The sequence below is a fragment of the Scophthalmus maximus genome, chromosome 1, assembly GCF_022379125.1.
Source record: "Scophthalmus maximus strain ysfricsl-2021 chromosome 1, ASM2237912v1, whole genome shotgun sequence".
Classification (NCBI taxonomy): Eukaryota; Metazoa; Chordata; class Actinopteri; order Pleuronectiformes; family Scophthalmidae; genus Scophthalmus; species Scophthalmus maximus.
In genome coordinates this window covers 15896492-15919434 of record NC_061515.1, presented here as the reverse complement: position 1 = coordinate 15919434, position 22943 = coordinate 15896492, and the positions used below count along the sequence as shown (strand labels likewise).

The following is a 22943-nucleotide window of genomic DNA, read 5'->3' as shown; positions in this document are numbered from 1 at the left end:
TGTTTGGTGAGTCTTGATTTGATTAAATCCTATAATGTGGGGTGAAAGGTGAAGACATTTCTAGCCGCTCACAGCTGCAATGGGCCCAAACATATTCCAGCAGGATTATTTCATTATAAAGTGTATGAAGTCCTGTGTATTACTACTCTGAGTGTGACCCGATGCTCACATTTTTCAGAATTTCTAGCACCTTTGCTCAAGTATGTCACTCAAGTAAAATCTGTAGGAAAGTATTGTACTTTATAGTCCACTTGATAGCTTTAGTGCCAGTTGCTTGCAGTGGTTACTAGTTGTGGTTACTTTTAAGAAATGTTAAACTTTTACAGTTAAAACAAAGAATGACCCCATGAAAATCTATATTTAAAAAACAAAACACTTTTGATTAAACCGCTAGGAAAAAAAGAAGGTGTTGGGACACATCACATTTCAATCTTTTTTCTTTTTTATAAGAGAGACTTCCTCTCTTAGTTTCTTATCAAGTCACGACCCCTCAGTTGTGTGAGTCACAAGGAATTGCAGAATTGTTAAACAAGGTGATTCCACTGTCAGCAGTTGTAGTGGACGATACCCCAGATATCTTTTCGTTATCTGGCTTAACTGACCCTTACGTCGGCCACCCTGATAACCTGGACTACAAAGCGGGTTGTCGACGCTGTCAGTTAAGTTTACCCTGGATTTTCATAAACAGATATGAGCACGTTTACGTGGAAGAGGCTGAGCCGTTACTTACAAGCAACATCTTCAGAACCATGGAGAACGTTTTTAATATACCACAACAAGCTCTTACCAGCTGGTGCAAATATTAGGTAAGTTGAGCTCTCCACATCTTGAAAAACGAAAAAGTAAAACCTGAATTAAAAATGTATATGATTGAGTTTTAATCACATTTCAATGATTCACCTATGTTCATGTATTCCCTGATAGTAAGGAGAAAACTGCAAGCAGAGGAGAGACGATATATACATAAATGCACAATCTTGGTGGCACTGTAACCTTTGAAAGAATTAGCACAGTAACTATGGCAACATTGCCCTACTTCACTTCACCTCACTTCCTGAAACTTTTTATCTGTCCTTAATGGCAGACTTAAGTTTTTTCAACTTTTTATTTTGCACTTGTTGTCTCTCTCATTTTAATCCGTATTAGAAAAAGAACAAAGCCAAAGTAGCCTATACAATGACAGTATACAAAGAACAGCAAAAAAAAAAAAAGTAGCCAGGTGTATGTTTGATACACGACACAAAAATAGTTTTACATATAGTTCCACATCTTTAAAGGGTGACATTTTTTTTTGACTAAAATAGGAAGTTAATGTATTACCCAAAAAATGTATTTGTCTTCTTTTCTTTGTTTTTTGAAAAAAAATAATTAAACAATTGTCTGAAAATATGATCGATGACAAATCTGCTGATGTTTTTTTTTTTTTTTTTTGTGGGCCTGGTTGTCACTCAGCCGATGACAAGCCCCGCTGTGACGTCACCGAGATTCCAAATCAGTGCGTGGCAGACTGGGTCGGGCTGGGCCAGCTGCGGAGGAAGACGAAGAAGGAGAGGAAGAGGAGAGCGGGAAACATCTGGATCGAAAGAGAACAATGTTGGATTACACGGAACTCCTGCGGTGAAATAAAAAAACAAAACAAAACTCAAACAAAAGACTACTCGGAATTTTCGAGTGTGTGTGTGCGCGTGTGTGTGTGTGTGTGTGTGTGTGTGTGCGGAAAGTGATCGCTATGGATCAGTCCGTCGCAATTCAAGAAACTTTGGAAAGGGAGGACAACTGCATCATGGTATCCTTTTTGCCTTTTTGGATTATCGGTGGTTTAAATGTTACTCGAACTATAAGTTCAGTTTTGTTTTTTTTCTTCTGTCACATAGCAACGAAGGTTACGACTCCGCGGGAGAGTCCGCACACAGGCCTGTAGGATTGAAGCTGTGCTACACGGTTTCACATCTCTCTGGATAAAGACAAAACAAAACAAACAAACTACAAGACAACTTGGTCTGTGAATTGCGTCAGAATAATGAGTCGTAGTTCTTCTCGGCGTTTAGTTGGGTGTAACTTCCGAAAGATATGCAGCGGGGCAACTTGAGTAGTAACACTTTGCTTCCACAAGGTGGCAGCTTTGTTTCACCAGCTGGGGTTATTGGCAGCGGCGGGAGAAGTCACTTCAAAAAACTACAAGTTAAAGTCCTGTATTAACAACTAAGTTAAAATGTAGGCTGTTATTAGGACCTTTGACGTACATTTCCAATGCTGCAGAACTGCACCTGTTGGTTGAATTATTAACAATGATGTGTTGACATATCAGTAGATCTTTAATGTTGCATCTGGTTGATTTTAATCATTTAATTTCCAACTGTGTCATTTCATCGACAATGATATATTACATTTTATAAACTGACAATGTGGTTTGCGTGTAAGATGCATATATAAATGTGCAAAGTAACTGGACTCGACAGCCTTGAAATGAAAACTAATATTTCCCTGTGAAATATAGTGGCAATGGTGTTTAAAGGGGAATACACAAGGACAGGTACATCAAAAGCTGTATTTAGTTACATGCCAACACTTACCAATCATTCACCAAAAAAAAAATGGTGTTGAATAATTAATTGAAATTACAGCATGGCAATATTTCTGTAGAAAGAAACACCAAAGGCTTTACCCTTAACAGTGAACAGGCTGTCCAATGTGAGGTCCTCTCCGACGACATCACGGAAAGCAGACTGCTGGGATTGGTGGAGTCGACTAATGAACACGCGTGAGTTCCGACAGAAAGTTCTGATTGGGCAAAAGCGAGGCCTCAGTGTACTATTGAACATTGATTCACAATGTCATTCTGTGGAATTGCACCGACTTTGTTCGACATAGTAACTCAAATTATAGACTGCACTGTGTAATGCATACAGTTGGACTGCAAATTAAAACGTATAGTTTTTTGACGTCATTTAAATTTTTTTAAATTGAATTAATGTTTTATAGAATCTTTATTTATTCTCATCGGAGGATGGCCATCACTGCTGACGACGTGTCACTGGAGGACATTATACCCATCTCTCTTGATTTTGCAGTTGTGGAGGGTGAGCAGCTCTCATCACCAGTCGACTGAACCATGCTCTTCAAAATGACTGTATAAACTGTACTAAGTGAAAATTGGCATGATGTCTCTCAAGTGCCCTAACATATTTTTCATGTTGCACTTTGTTTCTTCAGTTTCCTCTCCAGAGGAACTGGCAGTTGTGGGTGCGTTGTCTTTGTTTTCACTGCAGCTCAAATACACCATGCTAACCGATCCACCACATGAAACTGAATATATACGTAATGTGAATTCTTTGTCTGATTCTAGGTGCTGATACCAGAGTGAGAGTAAGCTACCAGGAAGACGCGCTAGAGCTCAGACTTCCTTTCGGGTCTCACGCTCGGCTCTTTCTCAGCGAGGTCAACAGAGCGTGGAGTGGTAGGTCGGCCCTCTCAGACACTGGTGAAAGGCTTTATGTAACATCCTGCAGTCACTGTTTTTTTTGTTTTGGGTTCTCGCAGTGTAGTTTCACAGTGAAAGTGTGAGAACTATTCATTTTGGACAGCAAAGCAGAGCATCACCTCTCATCCTCTGTGGTAGATCGCTGATTATATTTTGGTGAGGATAAGAAGTTCATATATTTCTATTTTCTCTGTTGAATTTAAGGCGCAGTAAGCGATGTTGGTTCTGTGTGCCCAGAAAAAAATCTCTTTTTTCGGCACAGCCCAGACTCTGTGGATTGAAAACCCAGAAAATATGTAGGAGTCAGCTGCAGTAGGCCATGTGTTAATACAAATATTTTTTTATGCTTGAAGAAAACCTGCCCAGCATGTCGTCAGTTGCCTTGTGGTCACATTAAGCCTCGAACAAAAAATGTCACATTATTCTTAGATTTTGACTTTTAGATCAGATAGACATTAAAAACATAAATGCTTTGGTGAAAGTCTGTTGTTGTCTTTGGTTCATAACCTACAGCAATGGCTAATAGAGATTAAGGCAGAGACACAGACAGAGAGAGAGAGAGAGAGAGAGAGAGAGAGAGAGAAGGGGCGGAGCTTGGGGTGTGTACTTAAATGATTTCCTTCGCTGCCAGCATTTACAAAAGGACGAGATGAAGACCTTTAAAGAAAAGGACATGACACTATACTTCTCTTGAAATACTTTTTAACTCTCTGCATCCTGATAGTCTGAGTGGAGGAGGCTGGCTGATGGGCTGACAGACACATTTGATTTGTTACGGATGTGTCACTTTTGCCAATGGCTCACTTTTTTTTTTACAAGCCACATGTCAGCAGGAGGGAGACTTGCATCCCGTCGCGTGAGTTACATTTTTCGTGGTACTCTTAAGATGAGCCACGGGGGCTTTTAAACCTAGTGAAGGAAATCAGTGATGGAAAGATTAGATGACCTGGCACCAGCTGTGGGTAAAAGGAAGAATATGAGAAAAGGAAAAGGTAAGAGGAGTTCCGTGAGATTCCTTAATGCAATTTCCTAAATGCACATTCTACGTGTGGAGGCAGTCTTACAGACGCAACAGTTCATTATACAGACATGACCCATGTGTAAGAGCGAGCGGATTCCTTAAAAATGCACGACATAAGCATTCTGGTTCATACCATGAATCATACTGTTGCTATTCCTTCTCCACGTTAGCTCGAAAGGAAATTCATTTCAAAGGCTCTTGCTGTGTTCTTCACTCACAACATTGCAATCGCCCTAATTTCATTATGAATCTCATGTTCTCTCTCTCTGTCTATCTTTTCTGCAGATGTGTGCAAGTCTCCCACACAGGTGCCCACTTTCGAGTGGATCAACAAGTACCACAAAGCCACCAGAGGACAGGGAGTTGTCAAACAGGCCCTTGCACCCCTCAGCACTAAACTCACAAAACTCAACCAGCACCGGAAAACAGGTTTGTCGCCTAATTTCTATTTGTATATGAATTTCAGTTAGCAACTTGGAATAGGTCCATGGAGTGCTGTGGGTGACAAGTCACCGGAAGAACAGGGCAGGCTCGTCTTTATCTCTTATCTTTGTTTTAGCATTAATAGTGTCACGAAGATAAGAGACTTCATCTAAGGCATGCATCATAAAAGTGGGCGGTTTTGCAAGTGTCACTTTTGCAATTGAATGGGATTTTCCCAGTCTGCACATAAGTTGTAAGGAATTTACTTATACCTGATTTATTTTGACATGTCGACACTAACATATAACGTAAATTATGGCCAGAGCTAAAGGAAATGCAGTCATTATTAATATGGTTATCAATAGCACCTGTGGTTTTCCTGCTCTGATGTGTAAAATGAGACTGCGCAGACTTCATTTCTACAACACTTTGTAAGGAGCTTACCAAGGGCATCAAACATACAATACCATTAAACGATCTCAGGAAGTTGTCAAACATGGGAGAATTAATTCAAAAAGCTTTTTTTGGAATTAAACAACATTTGTTTGTCAGGCTTTAGGGGCCTTTGTTCAGAATAAGGAGTAAAAAGACGTCTGCAAAGGCTGAGCAATCCCCCTGGCAATGCTGAAGAATCCCTCAAATGAATTCCTAGATCCAGATCCGGCTCTGGATCCCTCCCAAAAGTGACCATGGCCCTTGAACTATCTTTGATTTTTCTTTTTTTTTAACATACAAATCCGTTCATAATTTTTTGACTAATCCAGCAAACAAACAGACAAAGCTGAACCAATTACTTAACCTTAAATCAACTTCTGATCTGCTTCATACTTAGTAATCAAATACACAGAATTGACTCACATAGATGAAAAAAAAAGGAATCCATGATCTCTGAGGGTCATGAGATGATGACCCTCAGAGATCTCATTATTATTACTAATAATAATAAAGAGATCTCTCAAAAAATGCATGGGTTAGTTTGTCCCACATGGTAAGGCCCTTTCCATACAGATTACACTCATTATATTTGTGCATGCTGGGGAGCCATGCTATTTATGACTTAATGTAGCACCTTTCACAGGCCAGGTCACAAAGTGCTTTACATACAAGAATACAAAGGCATACAATGATAAAAATGAAACACTAAAAGGCCCAGACAATAGTATTGTGAGTTTTGAGCTCTTTCTTGAATACAGTGACAGAAATTACAGATTTTAGGTGAACCGGAAGAGCATTCCATATTGACGGAGCCATAGATTTAAAATCCGCAATCACCTTTAATTTTTAGTCGTGTAAAGCTGTCGGAAAACCTATAAGTGACCTGCTGGTGGTGTCGGGTAGCAATAGATCAGAGATGTATTTGGGGCCTTGTCCGTGAAGTATGGAGGACGGATTATGACTTATATAGAAATAAATAAATAAATGCATAAATAAATATATAAATACATAAATAAATAAATGCGTAAATAAATGCGTAAATAAATGCGTAAATAAATGCGTGAATAAATAAATGTATAAATAAATGATTAAATAAATAAATGCGTAAATAAATGTATCAATAAATAAATAAAAGAATAAATAAAAGAATATATAAATAAATGAATGCTTTACATTTACTTCTACATTTCTGTTCACCTACATTTATTTATTTCTACATTTCTGTTCACATACATTTATTTCTGTATTTCTGTGTCCATATGCTAATGAGGCAGGGGAAGTCCTAACCTCAGCCTGAACCATGATTGGTTACAGGAGTCACCTCGATTCGGGTCTTCTACTTCTGCCTTACGAACGGTGTTAATCCGTTTGGCAGACCCCTGTAGCACTCGTTTTTTTTTTAAAAAGCCACTTTATCTGGTGTTATTGGAGACTCTGACGCAGTAGTGACTGTCATCCCTCTGGGTCCAGACTGCAAATGAATTGCGAAGCCGCAAATAAATCACTGCATTTATTGTGGCATCTCCAGCTCTGACTGCAGCACCGCGCGAGTACGGGGCCGCCTGTGAGTGCATTGAGCCGGGGGAGGGACCCACGGCAGCACCCGCTGCTCATTTAGAGTAAAAATGAAAGCATCAGAGTCTCCAAAAGTCGCTTTTTTGAAAATGAGTCGCTAGCGGGGTTTAAAACAGACTGAATGTAGCGACAAAGTCGCAAAATTGGCAACGCTGAACTGGACAGGTAGGAAGGCATGGGATAGGGATCGTTTGCTTTTGCCTGGCTCTCCGATTTGCCCAATCATGGTTGAGGCTGAGGTTAGGACCTCCCCTGCCTCATTAGCATATGGACACAGAAATACAGAAATAAATAAATGTATGTGAACAGAAATGTAGAAATAAATAAATGTAGGTGAACAGAAATGTAGAAGTAAATGTAAAGCGTTCATTTATTTATTTATTCTTTTATTTATTTATTTATGTATTTATATATTTATTTATGCATTTATTTATTTATTCCTGTATTTATTTATACATTATTTATTTATGTCTTTCTTTCTTTCTATATTAGCCATAATCCGTCCTCCATAGTGAAGTGCTCCATTAGTTAAAACGAGAACCTCATGAATGAATTGGAGTGGAGGCAAGAAAATGGAATGGGTGTGATGTGAGTTACGTTTGAGTTTGTTGCGCGCGCAGCAGCAGCAGAAGGCGGAGGTTGGCTCCGCCCACCGTGGCGTTGACATGGGCAGGTCTGACACACTGGACATTGCTCTCCGCCACAGAATGTGTGGCAGCGGTGCAGGGAGATGTCTGAGGTGATTAGAGACTCTGGTATGAAAACTATTACTACATTTGCTTTTTATTAAGGTGCTGAAAACGCCATCTCCATCAATGCCGTGCCATTCAAGTCTGTCCCGTTTAAATTAGTTTAGCCATCCAGCTAATTCTAGCTAGCTAGCAGTAGAAGTAGTAGTTGTGTCGAAGAGGCTAACTTTAGCCGGATTAGCTAAGGGGACAGATATATTTCGCTCGGCGGATTAATGATGCGTCGTGTTACTTCTTCTATTATCTGCTGCCACCACAGTGTCGAGCTGTCACGGACGTCGGCTCGTCTTGTCGGAACGCCAACGTTGGGGTCCGGGCTCCTAACTCAATCTCTGCGCTCGAAGGAGCTGCATGAAAGTTAGTCGGTGGTCGAATGGTCGTGACACACACACACACACACACACACACACACACACACACACACACACACACACACACACCCGTCGCCGTTGGTGTAACAAGTGTGTTGGTCGACACAGCCTTGTGACACACGTTGTGACACCGTTGTCCGTTTCGCCAAGGAGGGACGCTTCACTCTCACTAGCGCGGTTCATCCTCTGAAGCTAGCTTAGCCTGTTATCTTCGGATCAGCTGGCTGTGAACTTTCCTCCCAGAGAGATAAAAGGTGTTTGCTGCTGTCTGCTTTGCCTAAGGGAGGGGGGGGGCTTTCTTTTAAATCAGTGTGACTTTCATCCAAGCTTTAGTTAATAGTAAGATTCTTTGAATTCACCTCTACACAGTTGTGAATTACGAATCAAACTGATTGATTCCTCTGTATTTAATAACTCACAACTGGACGACCATGAAGGGAAGAAAGTAGGTGCAGTTTAAGAGTGTGAGACCGGAACAACTTTATATTTTATGCTGACTGAGTTATGATCGACCGCTGATAGAGAGGCACATGCGTGTGAACTTGTCTCATTCAGTCCTTGAGTTTATCGAGCTCATTTGCTGGTTAATAATACTGAAGCAATGTGCAAGGAATGTAGAACATGCAGTGTAATAGCCGAGCTAATCACACACAGGACCCTCGTGGGGTCAGGGCCTTCGTGTGGTGCTAAAAAAAAAGAAGCACCTGCGGCATTGGTTGCGTTAAATAAGTGTTGAATGTTTAACTACAAAGGTATTAAATTTAGGAGGCAATGAAATGAAATCCATGAAGCTATCTTCAGCACTTCACAGCAGGACTAACACGTGGCAAGTTGGTCCACAACTAATGATTCTTTTCATCATTGAAGACTTCATCATCATTTGTCTGATCAGAAGTCCAAACCCTAAACATGTTCGTGATCGCTACTGTCAAAGTCGAGGAGAAGCAGCAGTTCTCACATTTCAGTAGCTGGAACCTGAGAATGACTAATGCTAGTCATGCTTAATAAAATATTAAATGATTATTCAGTTTTCAAAATGGTTGAAGATTTGATACAAACTACCATTTGTGCATTGAAGTCAATTTCCTGATTTTAACATTTTTTTTTTATTCCATGTCTATTGTTTCATTCCTATTCTATTCATGGGCTGCTGTGGCTCAGGAGGTAAAGTTGGCGTCGGCGGTTCGATCCCAGCGTCCCCCAGCCCCGCATGGCAATGTGACCTTGGGCAAGACACTTAACCCTAATTTGCCTCTGGCCGCTCTTCCGGCAAGTGTATGAGTGTGAAAGAAAAAGCGTGGTAAATAGCAGCGCTGTATGAATGTGTGATAATGGGTGAATGTGACTTGTGCTGTTAAGCGCTCTGTGTGGTCTGTATGACGAGCGCAATATAAATACAGATAATTTTTTCACTGAGGAGGATTCAAATCCAGAACAAACACTTTCAATTTAACACACTGTAAGGATAACAGTGCAAACCAGGAAATAGTAATGAACCCGCCTCAAATGGTTTATCTTTTTAATTCCTTATTCTGCTCTAACTCAGAAGACACTTGAGTCAATTTCACAGTTACATGTGGGTTTTCCTCTGTGTGCACAAGGAGATTTTCACCTTCTTCATTGGCTTTTCTGAAGTACACACTTCTGAAGTAATTTCACAGTTTGCTGGAAGTTTTCAGTCACACAAAGAGCCATAATCTTTTCTTTCTCCGTTTGCACAAACATCAACACCACTGTTTTTCGGTGAAAATGGCAATCTTTTCTTTTTCTTTTTGGTTCTTGTTTTACAAAATGTGGTAAATGAAACAAACATTGCAAACATTTCTGTTGCACAGGTCACTGGTGGTCACGCCCTGATTTCTCAGTTAAGTGATGAGAACATTTCCTTTGTACAACAAAGATACAGGAAACATTCTATGCCAACGGTGGTAAGGGTGATGATCTTTTTGTTATAATTCGTTCAGACTTTCGTTCTGCATTAGACACAGCTGCAACATAAATGATACCTTTTGAAGTTGAGCCGTTGGGTTATTTGGGGTTTTTCATTATCTCCATTACAGAAAGTTAATGTCTGTGTATTTGATCCATGAGGTTCTTGTGTTCAGAGCTGCACAAAAACAGATGAGAAGACAAATGCATGTCTGAAACTACCGATGTTACCCACTTAGAAGACTGGAATTTATATTTGGTACTGGTCAGGTGCACTACTAATGTAGCCGGCCATAACTTTGAGTTTAATTTCCTGCTCAAAGAACCTGGCTTTCCCTTTCAGAGGAGCCAGCTGTGTCGCTTGCCAAGCTGCAGGAGACAGGGGCCATGCTGTCTCATACTTCACACTTGCCTACTAAAACCAGCTACTTGGGATGCACCAACTGTTACCAACTGCAAAGGGCCAGCTCTGTCGATTGACCTAAAACGACTGAGCCCTGACTTGGCACTTTTATGATTGACTCGTGTGTTACTGTGCGTGCTTGTGTTTGTCCTTAAGCATAAGTTGCTTTCATTTAATCGCCATATTAGTTATTTGGATGTAGATTGTCAAAGACTGGGTTTGTCCAGGGCTGGGTTCTTTCTCATTAGAATGAGTTGATATCTTGGGCAGATTTTAAGATAATGCAGATGGTAATGACTCTTAATTAACTTGCACAACACAGTGACTCAAAGTCTTCTCTGACAAGCTGAAAACAAGAAAGTAATTTGTCTGGAGGCAGTTTGTGGAGAACTCTGCTATAATTCTACCTTTTACCTTTGTGCTCTTGTGTTTTATCACGCACACTAAAAACTTTTCTTTTCTCTTCCGCTCCAAACAGAGAAACCGTCAGACAAAAAGGGAAGTTTAGAAAGGGAGAAAGGATCCAACAGCGGCACACAGAAGTCCAGAGTGTTTTCGAGCCCAGAGAGGTACAGTAAGGCCTTTTTATCAATTCACGGGTGGAAGCTTTCAAAACCAACACTCTTATGTATTTGTGCACAGGTTTAGAAAGAGTCCTAGAATATTCTATAACTAAAGTGGAAGTATTGTTTGTCAAAACCGCGTGTGGAGGTTTCTTGTAAGCAAACAGACTGTGTTCATATTCAGTATTACTCACTGAATATGAATATGTATTCTTTACGCCCAACAAACATGCTGAATGCATTTCCTTTCTCAATGGACATTTGCACAGTTTTCTTTTCATATTTGTTTCTCCTTGAAAACGGCATTGTTTGTATTCATGTTTGCTTGCTAGCAGTCAAGGTCTTCCTTGCCTTTTGGTGGTGCATTGATGTGTGGACCATATTTCCAACTTGACTGATTGACGGATGCACACAGCCGTGAGGCGGTAGTTGCACTTGTCGGTCTACAACACTCGGCTCCTCAAGAAAAGCTACTTTCAGACACTGAAGTCCGGCTTTTCCCTGAACTTTTCCGGAGGGGCTGCTTGTGAGAATGCAAATGTTCGCAAATGTTGGTCCGGACTTTTTCCGGAACTTTTTCTGCCAGCCCCCTTAGTAAAGTTTCTGGAAAATGTCAAAGTGAGCCCAATGCGAGAATACAGCAGGAAAATCTTTGGACAATTTACAGCAAGTCAGTGGGATTTCAGCAGCATAATTAAAAACCATGTCCTTTCTCCTCCATGCTCTACCCAGACGCCAAAGAATGTTCAAGAAATGTTCCTGTTGGTGTCTGACTCGGACAATCAACCGCAGCTCACGTGATCTGCAAAACTTAGGAGAATTTCTGGATACAATTCTGGGACATTTTTCAGAGTTCATGTCTGAAAACAGTTTACTTCTCTGCCAGTTTTAAAAAAGCAAATTTCCCCAGTTAATTTGTTTAACCTGAAAGCCTCTGCTGTTATTCCGGGACTGAATGCCTATACAATATTTTTTATGATGATGTTCAGTTACGGTGTTTTCATGGCTTTCCTGGGCCCAGATATTTTACATTTCTCCTTCTCCCCTTTGTGTCATTCCATATTCATAACATGTAAATTGGAGCTTCAGCCCATAGCCGGGGTTTCTGTTGTCCAAATGATGATCTACTGTATATCACACTGTTAGTCTGGAGCAGAGTGTGATTCCTCTGTTATGACATGTTTTAATTTCTAGCTTTTAGAAGAGGTGTTACCAGATGCAAGTGGGTCAAAGAGTGTGCTGGGTGCAAACTAGCAACCGTGCATTTCAAACGTCTTTGGGCAAACACAGTTTAGGACCATCCTGCTACTTTTTCCCTCTGCCATCACACCAGTGTGACAGAATGATCCTGTTTCTATCTCGGTCCATCTCCACTCCACCACCACGTCTGACTGTTATTTCCCCTCCGCTCTCGTGCAGCCAGGTCATCTCCAGTCGAGAGCACCGGGATGACCTGGTACACTCCTCCAGCCACACCCCGTCCAACAAAGCTCAGATACTGACCATGCCTCAGTTCAACCTGCGCGACAACCTCATCAGGTGTGAGCTGCTGAAGAATGAGGACCTCTACACTTACCTGGAGAACTTCAGGTATGTAACTTGTTTCGGAGAGGGAAAAGTCACGGAACAGGGGCAGAGAGTTGGGGGGTTTGGGACTTAAAGGAGATAAAAAAAATGTAATGTTTTTTTTTTTTTTGGACGACCAATGCGACGGTCCAGTAGGATTTGTCCTGGTGCTCCCGATGGCCAGTCTGTCTCTGGTGGCTGGAGCACATGTGAATGTGAAAACTGTGAAACTGTCATCACAGTCAAATATTATGTATTAACATTTACGTTACAATGTAACCTCCATGAGAAATAAAAGAGTGACAGAGGACAGACTTTGATAGGGCTCGGTCCCTACCTGGGAGGTCCCGGATGTTGTTCTGGCAGGATCTGGCACAACAGCCCTGCTGTTAATTTAGTCAGTAGGCAATATTGGTGTGTTTTTAAAATGTACTTGTGTACATGTCTGGTCAACGGAGGTAGATCTAGGTGATCATCAGATATCAGTGTCATCATGACTGTAACTCAAGCTTCTGCTTTTTATCTCATATCTAAATGATTGTGGATATTAATGTTCCTGCAAACTCTTTTCTACTAAGGTTTTCTTTTTTGTCAGTTTCTAAAATCTGATTGCAAAATAAGTGTTTCCTGAATTCGGCATCGTTGTTTAGTTATACACTACACTTGAACCACGCTGCCTCCTGTTGGTAGATGTTTCTACTTTCACCCAAATGAAACGGTCTTTAAGTTTAAATATGGGTTTAATCTGAAAAAAGGCAGTTATACAGAAAGGTTTCATAGTGCTGGCTTTCATCTCATAACACTACAGACTGAGAATGTACTGAATATACATGCTGATGTGCAGATTTGGGGGGGAAGTGCAGATATGGGGGGGAAAGCTTAGGAAAACACTAGTCCTCAGTTTTGGTATAAAGATGGCTTCAGCACCAGTGGAGAGGAGGGCCATTAGGGCAGAAAGTGTTGTGCAGTGTGGTGTAAAGGCGGTCAGCACAAAATAAAGAGCTCTGTGCTTTTCCTGTAAATGGGCAGAGCGGGAGCCACATGAAGGTCAAGAGAGGCGGGCTGCTTTTCATCTGAAAACCTGCAGAATAAATGTCAGCGGGGATTTAAAGGGGTTGGGCCATCACAGATAAAGTGTGAGCTCCAGTGGGGCTGCGCTGTGGTCAGCAGATTAGGAGATTTTATTCTCTGCCATCTCATTGCACTGTGCAACACTTCTACTTGTAACTGAGGCTACATCCATACCTCTATGTTTTCATTCAAAAACTGTGTTTTAAAAGAAAAAATATCTCTGTCCAGATGAGCGATATAGCTCTGTATCAGTCCCCGTCTATACTATCCCTGCGTTCCTTTATACCTAGGAACTCTGAGCTTGCAAGTTCTGACTCGGAGGTCGTAATTCCGAGTCAGAGATTATATTTGAACGATAAACCTGATTTCCCGAGCTCCAAGTTCCAAGGTATAATATGAACATTTAAATCACGTGACCATTCACGTTCGCTGGACATGAGCGTGTCGGTGTAAAAAGGGAGCGGATTGTCTTCACTGCAGGTCACTTACAGTCGTCGCTTTCATTTTTGACTGTCCATACTACAACGCAACCCCGTTATCTAACTAAAGCGAAGCAAGAAGCTTTTCTGAACAGGCATAACCATAGAGTACTGCATTTTCGTTTGAAACGCAGTAATGTGAATGTAGCCTGTGTACATGAATAGGAACATGGCTGAAACTCAAATAAAACAACATTTGAAGATGAGAAAAGGGGTGCTCAGTAAACCAGAAAGGCATCGACTTAATTTCAATCTGCCCTTATGTAAACTGGAAAATCACAGAAGATATTCAGCCGTTGCTTGTCAGCAGGTCAAACTCAAAAGTAGAAGCCATTGTTCAAACAAAGTAACTATATTCCTCTCACCATCTCCCCCCCCATTCTCTCGCAGCTTTTTCCTTGGCACATACAATGTGAATGGACAGACACCAAAGGAAAGCCTCGGTCCTTGGCTGAGCAGCACTCCCGACCCTCCTGACATGTACTGCGTGGGGTAAGTCAAATTCACCCCTTACACTTAATCCCACAACACAGATGGACATATAGTCTTCAAATCTGTGACAGATATACACAGCCATGGATCCCTTTTTTAAGTTGGAGAACATGGCCCCCCACAGATTCAGCACTGTTCTTCCTCTGATCCTGCCTACATTTGACTTTACTGCTCAAAAGAGTGTGGGGGATGGGAACTTTTGTTAATAACATCACCCAAACTGTGGGTAAAGTGCGAATGAAACTCTCAAGACGTTCTTTTACCATTTATTCTTCCTTCTAGTTTCCAGGAGCTGGATCTTAGCAAAGAGGCTTTCTTCTTCAATGATACCCCCAAAGAGCTGGAGTGGACGAAGGCTGTGTCCAATGCCTTGCATCCAGATGCCAAGTACGCCTTAGTAAGAAAACCTGTTTTTCTTCTTCTTTTATCTTGTTTTCTTGGACCTGTGAATGTTACAGCCCAGCCCACTGCTTTCTGTCTGTTCTGTCTTTAGAGTGTGTGTGTGTGTGTGTGTGTGTGTGTGTGTGTGTGTGTGTGTGTGTGTGTGTGTGTGTGTGTGTGTGTGTGTGTGTGTGTGTGTGTGTGTGTGTGTGTGTGTGTGTGTGTGTGTGTGTGTGTGTGTGTGTGTGTGTGTGTGTGTATGTATTTTTAGTAGTAGCAGATTCACTGTTATACTGTTTGAAAGGATTTGCGTAACAGTAAAGTGTCATGCACTTTCTATCTTTTGCCATAGTTGTCTACACAACAGACTCCCATCACATTACATAGATTATTACACAAGATATCATTAAGTACAGTTATTACAATTTGGTAAGTTTAGTCAGTTTATTATTTAAGATACTTTGTGCCTGTCTCTTACCCTTCTTCACTTTCATCTACTTCCTTTTTGAGCTAGAGCGCTGACTCTTGTTTATTCAGTTCCTTTTTTTATTATTCTTAGCTTGGCTGCTTTCTCTGAGTCATCTTGGGACTCACAGGAAGTCTATAAGTCACAGAGCTTGTATAATGACATGTCATTCCCTCATCAAGTGTCACTGCCCTGACCAAAACGCACTCGGCCGCTCTGTTACTGACACTTTTTTTTTTAGCTCGGCAACCTGATAACTAAATGTTTTCACATTTAATATCTGAATGTTTGTTCTTGTAGGATTGGCAGGGAGGCTTATCAAACTGTCTTGCTTCCTCTCATGCACAACCGCTCCGTATCCTGGGACGTACATGCCTCCCTCTGTTTTCCTTAAGATAAGACAGTGGGTTAGACTAAATGTTTTTAGCTGTACATATTTGTTCCAAGTAGTTGCAGGTGAAAAGAAAGCTGATACAAGCAGCAAAAATTGCATTAAAGCATATGTTTTCCTGTCACTACTGGCTACCCATTAAATGAAAAACATCCAGCAAATTGGCATGTTGCATCACTCTGTGTGTATCTTCACTCTATAAGCTGACGTCTATTGTTTATTCATCCTCTGCAACAGGTGAAGTTGGTGCGTCTGGTGGGCATTATGCTGCTCTTCTATGTGAAGAAGGAGCATGCAGAGTTCATATCTGACGTGGAGGCCGAGACCGTGGGCACTGGCATCATGGGAAGGATGGTAAGACCGTTTTTCCAGAGTTTGTTGTTTCATGCACAGGTGTATCATGAAGATTTACTGGTATTACCTCTGCCAAGTCCCAACAGTCCCCTCGTGAAACCAAATTTAAATCCACCAGATTTGAATATGTATTTTGAGCTGCACCAAAAAAAAATACACGTTGTTTGATGTCAGTCCCCTAACTGTAAGTTGCCTGACGTTTCATTAAAATACATAACTTATTCCTAAGGAGATTTGTAATGATTTCAAAAAAACACCCTCTCTTTCAATGTTTAAGAAAGTGTGGGGGAAAAGCCTCATTGTCTGGTTCTGCGCCGGAATGTAATGGATTCTTTCTGGGTCCATGTCCCATCCTTGTATTACGTTTCTCAGGAAGCTGTTCAGTAGTTTTTGGGTGATCCTGCTGACAAACCAACCAACCAACCAACCTGCCAGCAAACAAACAAATTGACAGGGGACTCCAAACATTTGGGCTCCTATAATGACATCGCTGCTTCATTGACATATCTACTGGCATATGGCAAAAAAGAGGAGATATTATGCATAAAGGTTTTTCCGTGCTGATAAGAACCTAGATGAACTGCCACCTGTAAGGCAAGGCAAGCTTATTTGTATAGCACATTTGAACAACAATGCAATTCAAAGTGCTTTCATAAACATTTTAAAGCATTGGGAAGAAATGCATATAAAATGACATTAAAATACAATAATTAAAAAAGAGAAAACAAAAAGATGTTGAAGTAAAATAAGACGGGTGGTAAAAGTTATATTGCAGTAAATGGATGTAACAGGAAATGCACAGAAAAGGCATAAACAAGCTGAACCAATGTTGCAGCTCCAACATTGATTTGTTCTTTGGACTGTTTTTCTCTTTTCAAGCTTTTTCACCCATTAAGTGCATCCAGCGTCTCCAACTTTGTTGTTCATGCACTGTTGGAGAATTATATTGCTCAAATGCAGATATGCTTACTTAGCAGCCTCTGCAGTCTGGAGCAGGTGGCAGGCTGCTGGCCAGTAGGGGCCCCATCCTTCCCTGCAGTAATGAGACACTGACTTATGTTCTGCACCAAGAAACAACTGAAACATGCCAAGTACCAAATTCTCTGTACAATACTGGATTACTGGCAAAAACTGATTTCAACTACATATAATGTAATATTTTGACTCTGAATTTCTCTTTTCTCTTTTAATCTCTCAGGGAAACAAGGGTGCCGTGGCGATCCGCTTTCACTTCCACAACTCCAGCATCTGCGTGGTCAACTCTCACCTCGCTGCCCACATTGAAGAATACGAGCGTCGCAATCAAGACTACAAGGACATTTGCAGCCGTCTCCAGTTTCGACATCTTGATCTCTCCCAGCCTCTGCTCACCATCATGAAGCACGAGTACGAGCCGTCAATGTAGTGAAGAGTTACAGTGTGAATTACATGGAATTATATTCCCCATATGTTGATATGGGGAATACAATAATGACACGCTTATCTTTCCTGACCCAGAACTTTAAAATCCACCTTTACCATGTTTTGCTTGCCGTTGCTGTTAATTGCACGTTCTCATTTATTCTTCATGTTTCCTCTCTGTGTTTATTTCATTAGTGTTGTTTTATGGATCGGAGACCTCAACTACAGAATCAGTGACCTGGACGTTTTCGATGTGAAGGAGCTAATCGGCAAGAAGGACTTTGAAACACTGCACAATTATGATCAGGTAGTACCAAGAATGCCTTTATTCATCTTCTACGTTTTTATGACTGGTGATATTCACTGGCTACATTTGGTTCCTCAGCTCAAGAGGCAGATCGATGAGGAGGCTGTGTTTGTTGGTTTTGTGGAGGGCGAGATTGATTTCCAGCCCACCTACAAATATGACACCGGCTCTGACAAGTGGGATACAAGGTAATCTCATATGAAGGCCTGGCTGCAAATAGCAGTCGGTAAGGAGCTCATTCTTCAGTGATGTGATTACTCACATAGTTAGAATTAACATCATTGACGTATTCACCGTTTAGAAACTCCCCTCTCTCTGCTCCATTGTTTAATGCTTCATAGAAACTTTCTATGATCTAAACAGACAAACATCTCTCCGTTTACAGAGGCTGGTCTTCTACTGGGAAAACATCTTTGAACATAAACATGCACTAAAGCCCCAGAAAAAGTTGCTTGATATGTTTTCCTGGGAACATTCACAACAAATTGTAATACAATTTAGTCCAACATGAAGACACAGCACAAAACAGGAAGGGGAACTAGACTTAACAACAATAATATCACAAAAAGAAAAAAAGTGATTAAAAAAGGAAAGTGGGTTATAATTTTTGGCTTATCATTGTACAAACGTGTGTTTGTAATTCATTAATTCTTCTGCTCTGTAGCCATGTTCAATCGGTTCTCCTCGCACGTCTTAGCTGGCGAGCCCATGAAGAGGGTTCTTAAATACAATTTGAAAAGTAAGTTAGAAAACTAATCATAACAAATCATTAATTAATACCAATAATAAACATGGCCCACAATTAGCAGGTGTTACATGGTATTTTTTGCGCCCTCACTCCCTGATGGGATCATTTTCATTCAGGCATCAGAGTATGTAACTTTGATTATGTATAAATACACTGTGATACAAATTCCTTTTGCCTTTAATACTTTATACAAAATAAAAGATGTGACAAACATACTCTAGAATTAACAAACGTTTTCACTCCTGCATTTAGTGAAAAATGCCGCGTGCCTGCCTGGTGCGACCGTATCCTATGGAGAGGGAAACACATCAAGCAACAACATTACCAGAGTCACATGTCTCTGAAGACCAGTGACCACAAACCAGTCAGCTCCCTGCTCGTCATTGGGGTAAATGAGTCTTGTCTTTTAACTAATCTCATTCGTTTCTTCACGTTGTTTTTTTGGGTTAGAAACCTGCACATAGGACTTTTGTCTATCCTATTTTCAAACCTGTCAAAGGTTTTTTATTTTTCTCTCTTTATTTTGAACAAGTTGTATCATATGTCACTGCTGTATAACTCAGATGTGCCATGTTTCTCCTCCCTATATGTGCCCACAGATCAAGAGAGTGAATGCAGATGCCTACAAGAAGACCTTTGAGGAGATTGTACGCAATATTGACAAAATGGAGAATGAGTGTATTCCGTCGGTAACCCTGTCCAAGCAAGAGGTAAAAATTTCCCATCACTTTCCGTCCTATAATAGTGTAACGGGAGCTGTGACCTCTGATGCACTTTGTAAAATAAACTGCCTTCTCATTATGCCCCTTTAATGAATTCACAAAGTAAACCACAACCCGACGAAGCAGCATATTGATCTCAGGCTTTGGGCCTAATGCAGATATTTGAAGGATACAATTGCATTTTTTTTTGCCTCATGAATCCTGCTCTCTTCTTTCAGTTCCACTTTAAGGATGTGAAGTTCATGCAACACCAGGCAGAGACGTTGAGCCTCTTGAATGACGGCCAGGTCCCATGTCAGTTTGAGTTTATCCAGAAGCCGAATGAGTCGACATACTGCAAGCCCTGGCTCACAGCCAACCCTCCCAAAGGCTTCATCGCTCAGGGTGAGTGGCACATGTACAGTCCCTGTTTCATCCAGGAGACAGATTTTATTTCATTAAAGTATCAATGTCCTGCCTTGAGGTTTTACAAATGAGTTGCACTAATCTTTTTTTTTTTTTTTTTTTTCAAGACGAAATGTCGTTGTAAATTAGGGATGTCTTGTTTCTTTATTAATGCTCAAACAGCACTGTCACCAAGTGTAACAGTCTCAGCACAAAAAAACAACAGATCTAGATCTGAATCGTTAACATCTGAGGCACCCTTTACTTTATATATGCATCACTCTCAACATCCAGGTGGCTCTGTGGACATTGACCTCGAGGTGTTTGTAAACCGCTCGACGGCGCCGGAACTTAACTCGGGCGAGCAGCAGATCGAAGACATCCTGGTGCTCCATTTGGAGCGCGGCAAGGACTACTTCATCCCCGTGACAGGAAATTACCTGTCCAGCTGCTATGGCACCTCCATCCATTCGCTGTGTCGGCTGAAGGAGCCCGTCCGTGACATGCCGCGAGAGATGCTACGTCAACTGGTGAGTGCTCCCAAAAGCAGAGCAGGGAGAGTGTCCTTGAAATAACCATTTAGGGTCTTCTTACAAGCCACGGCATATATATTTTTTGGCAGATTTGTTAAACACAGACATGTCCATTTTGACTAGACTTCTTCTCTTTGCTCTAGGCGGAGATCTCTCGAGATGAGAATGCAGCCAACACTGAAAAGCCTCTGGACATTCCTAAAGAACTGTGGATGATGGTGGATCACTTATTCCGTATTGCAATCAAACAGGTCAGACAATCCGATGGTGATGCCTCTGTTTTGGTGCTGTTATAAAATCCAGTGACACAAAACGCCTATTAAGTTTTTGGTAAGCACTTATCTTCTTGGCCGATTCGTATTCTTAAAGTAATTTATGTAACTCTTGGCCTCCTCCCAGGTTTTTGTGTCTTTTCATGCACTTGCTGCATGCCTCAAGAATAAAGTAAAATGAAAGAGTTTTAAAATTTTGACTACAAAGACACTGGTATGACTCAGCTTTGCCAAGACTCTGCAGTGATTAGGTGAAGGGAATTTATTTATTAACTTGTTTTGGGTAGTTTAAACATAGGATTGTGCTTTAAATCTTAATTTAAACAAATTCTATTGTAGCTCCACTACGCCTCAAACCATTAAAGCCTGTTCGTCAGCCAAAGGGAACCTGTTGTAGTTTATGAATGTGCTTTTGTGAACATCAAGACTCATTGTGTATTATCTTCCATTTGCAGGAAGACATATTTCAGCAGCCTGGGCTCCGGAGTGAATTTGCAGTAATAAGGGATTGCCTTGATACTGGCATACCGGATTCTCTCTGTATCCTTCAAAGCAATTCTCTCATAACCTTTAGTGGAACATATATTGCTTAAAATAGAATATTTGGAAAGTTACACAGTGTAGTACAAATATATTTTCTGATGTTTTGACGTTGTACCCTAGTAGGTTGCATTTGAAATTAAAGTTACTTTTAACCTACAAGCGATTTAGTAGATGAACACTGAAGCATCTTCTTATGAAAACACAATCAGCTGCCTTTCTCAATTTTTGAATGCAGTCGGATAAACACCCGACATTTGATATACTCAATTAAAATCAATATTATGCTTATATTCAGGTTCATAATTTTATTTTGGGATCTTACTGGAAAAGGTATACATACTGTAATGTAAACCCATCATTTTCTTCAGGCTGTCCATTCCTGCAGCTCAAGCCACTTCCAAAATTTGGCACTGTATCTCTTTCTAATCTGTCCATCGGACACTTCACTTGACCCTTTGAATGATCCCTGGAACCTACCGGTGTATGGTATTCTTCTATTTTGCACTTATTTCTAGACTTCTCCAAGATTATGTCCTTAACTCTGTATTGACCTCCAGCGGGCAGTAACCACTCAGTGGCAGAGGCCTTGCTTCTCTTCCTGGACGCCCTCCCAGAGCCCGTGGTCCCGTACTCCTTTTACCAGCAGTGCCTAGAAAGCTGCTCCAACGCCAGTCAGTGTGAGAAAGTGAGTGAGACGACCCCCACTTTGACACTAAGCAATCAAAATCAAACCTCTGACTTTTAAAAAACATATATATAATGTTAACTTATTTTGTCTTCAGGTTATTTCCATGCTACCTCAGTGCCATCAAAATGTGTTCAACTACTTAGCTGCCTTTCTGCGTGAGCTGCTGAAGAATTCTGCATGCAATCGATTAGATGTCAACATCCTGGGTAAGAACTTAACAGAGCAGGTTGCTCTTAAGTGTTGTTCAATTTGTGAAGTCTTGTTATTTTTTAGCTTGCTGCTTTGGGCTTTAGTCAGCATGTTGAATAAGTGAAAAGAAAGTGAGGAATAGAGCCATGGAAAGTGAAAAAGGAATGAAGATCTGGTTCTAGGAATGTTAGCTTACCCAACCTGCCCTGTACAAATTGAATTACACCAACAGAAGGAATTTTTGCAGCATCTAAAATTCATTGTTCGTTACTTTGAATTTCTTGCCTCGTCTGTCACATTCCTTAAAACATGCAAAAAAAAATTAAATACTCACAAAGATAGTACATTATGCCTAAGATAAGGAACCCTTTGTTATAATACGCAATATTAATAATTTATTTTCTCTCTGTGTAGCCACCATTTTCGCCTCCTTGCTGCTGAAGTCGCCTAAGAAGCAGGATCTTGCTGAAAAGAGGAAGGCTCAGGAGTTCTTTCTGCACTTCCTCACCCAAGGCTTTTCCTAGACGGAGGACTTCTCCGTCTTGTCTCCTACATGCTGAAGCTCAACACTTAAAAAAAAGTACAGTTCAGTATTTGAAAATGAAGTGTATATATGAAATGAACTCATGATTTTCATACCAGAAGGCTCTTTGTATAGATATAGTATAATTACTGTAAGCTACACTTCTTTACCTGATATTAGTTCTGTTAAGGCGATGCTTGTGATCTGTTGATGGACAGAGTTTATTGTATTTCGTGGAACATCTGTAGAGACCTAATGATTTTTAATGTTATCTATTTTTTATTTTAAAAAAATAATTTGTATTTTAATGTTTCTGATCTCAACAGTATATTGTTTTTATGTATAAAACTATTGGAAACATTGTGTGTGTGTGTGTGTGTGTGTGTGTGCGCACGCGCGTGCGTGTGTCTCGCTGGTGAGATCAAATTGCATTATTCTGATGCTGCATACCTGACAACTGGGACATCCACATTTTCCGACAAG

The 22943-nt window shown here is 40.8% G+C and overlaps 1 protein-coding gene across 5 annotated transcripts; it reads left to right on the top strand.

Moving 5' to 3' along the window:
- Positions 1 to 1506: 1506 nt before the first annotated feature.
- Positions 1507 to 22823, top strand: inpp5b (inositol polyphosphate-5-phosphatase B). Of its 5 annotated transcripts, XM_035630669.2 has the most exons (23): positions 1507 to 1786; positions 2682 to 2761; positions 2983 to 3080; positions 3214 to 3243; positions 3347 to 3457; positions 4788 to 4931; positions 10866 to 10956; positions 12370 to 12540; positions 14457 to 14558; positions 14841 to 14955; positions 16034 to 16150; positions 17349 to 17536; positions 17747 to 17858; positions 17937 to 18046; positions 18859 to 18994; positions 19206 to 19316; positions 19547 to 19712; positions 20007 to 20242; positions 20389 to 20496; positions 20973 to 21057; positions 21618 to 21745; positions 21843 to 21954; positions 22352 to 22823. In XM_035630669.2, exons 1-23 carry the CDS (start codon positions 1730 to 1732, stop codon positions 22459 to 22461), a joined length of 2718 nt encoding a protein of 905 aa, XP_035486562.1. In that variant the 5' UTR covers positions 1507 to 1729; the 3' UTR covers positions 22462 to 22823. The 5 variants fall into 5 exon arrangements, with proteins under 5 accessions (XP_035486562.1, XP_035486573.1, XP_035486583.1 ...); XM_035630680.2 differs by lacking the exon at positions 1507 to 1786 and having other exon boundaries at positions 2737 to 2761; positions 3072 to 3080; XM_035630690.2 differs by lacking the exons at positions 1507 to 1786; positions 2983 to 3080; positions 3214 to 3243 and having other exon boundaries at positions 2737 to 2761.
- The last annotated feature ends 120 nt before the right edge of the window (positions 22824 to 22943 follow it).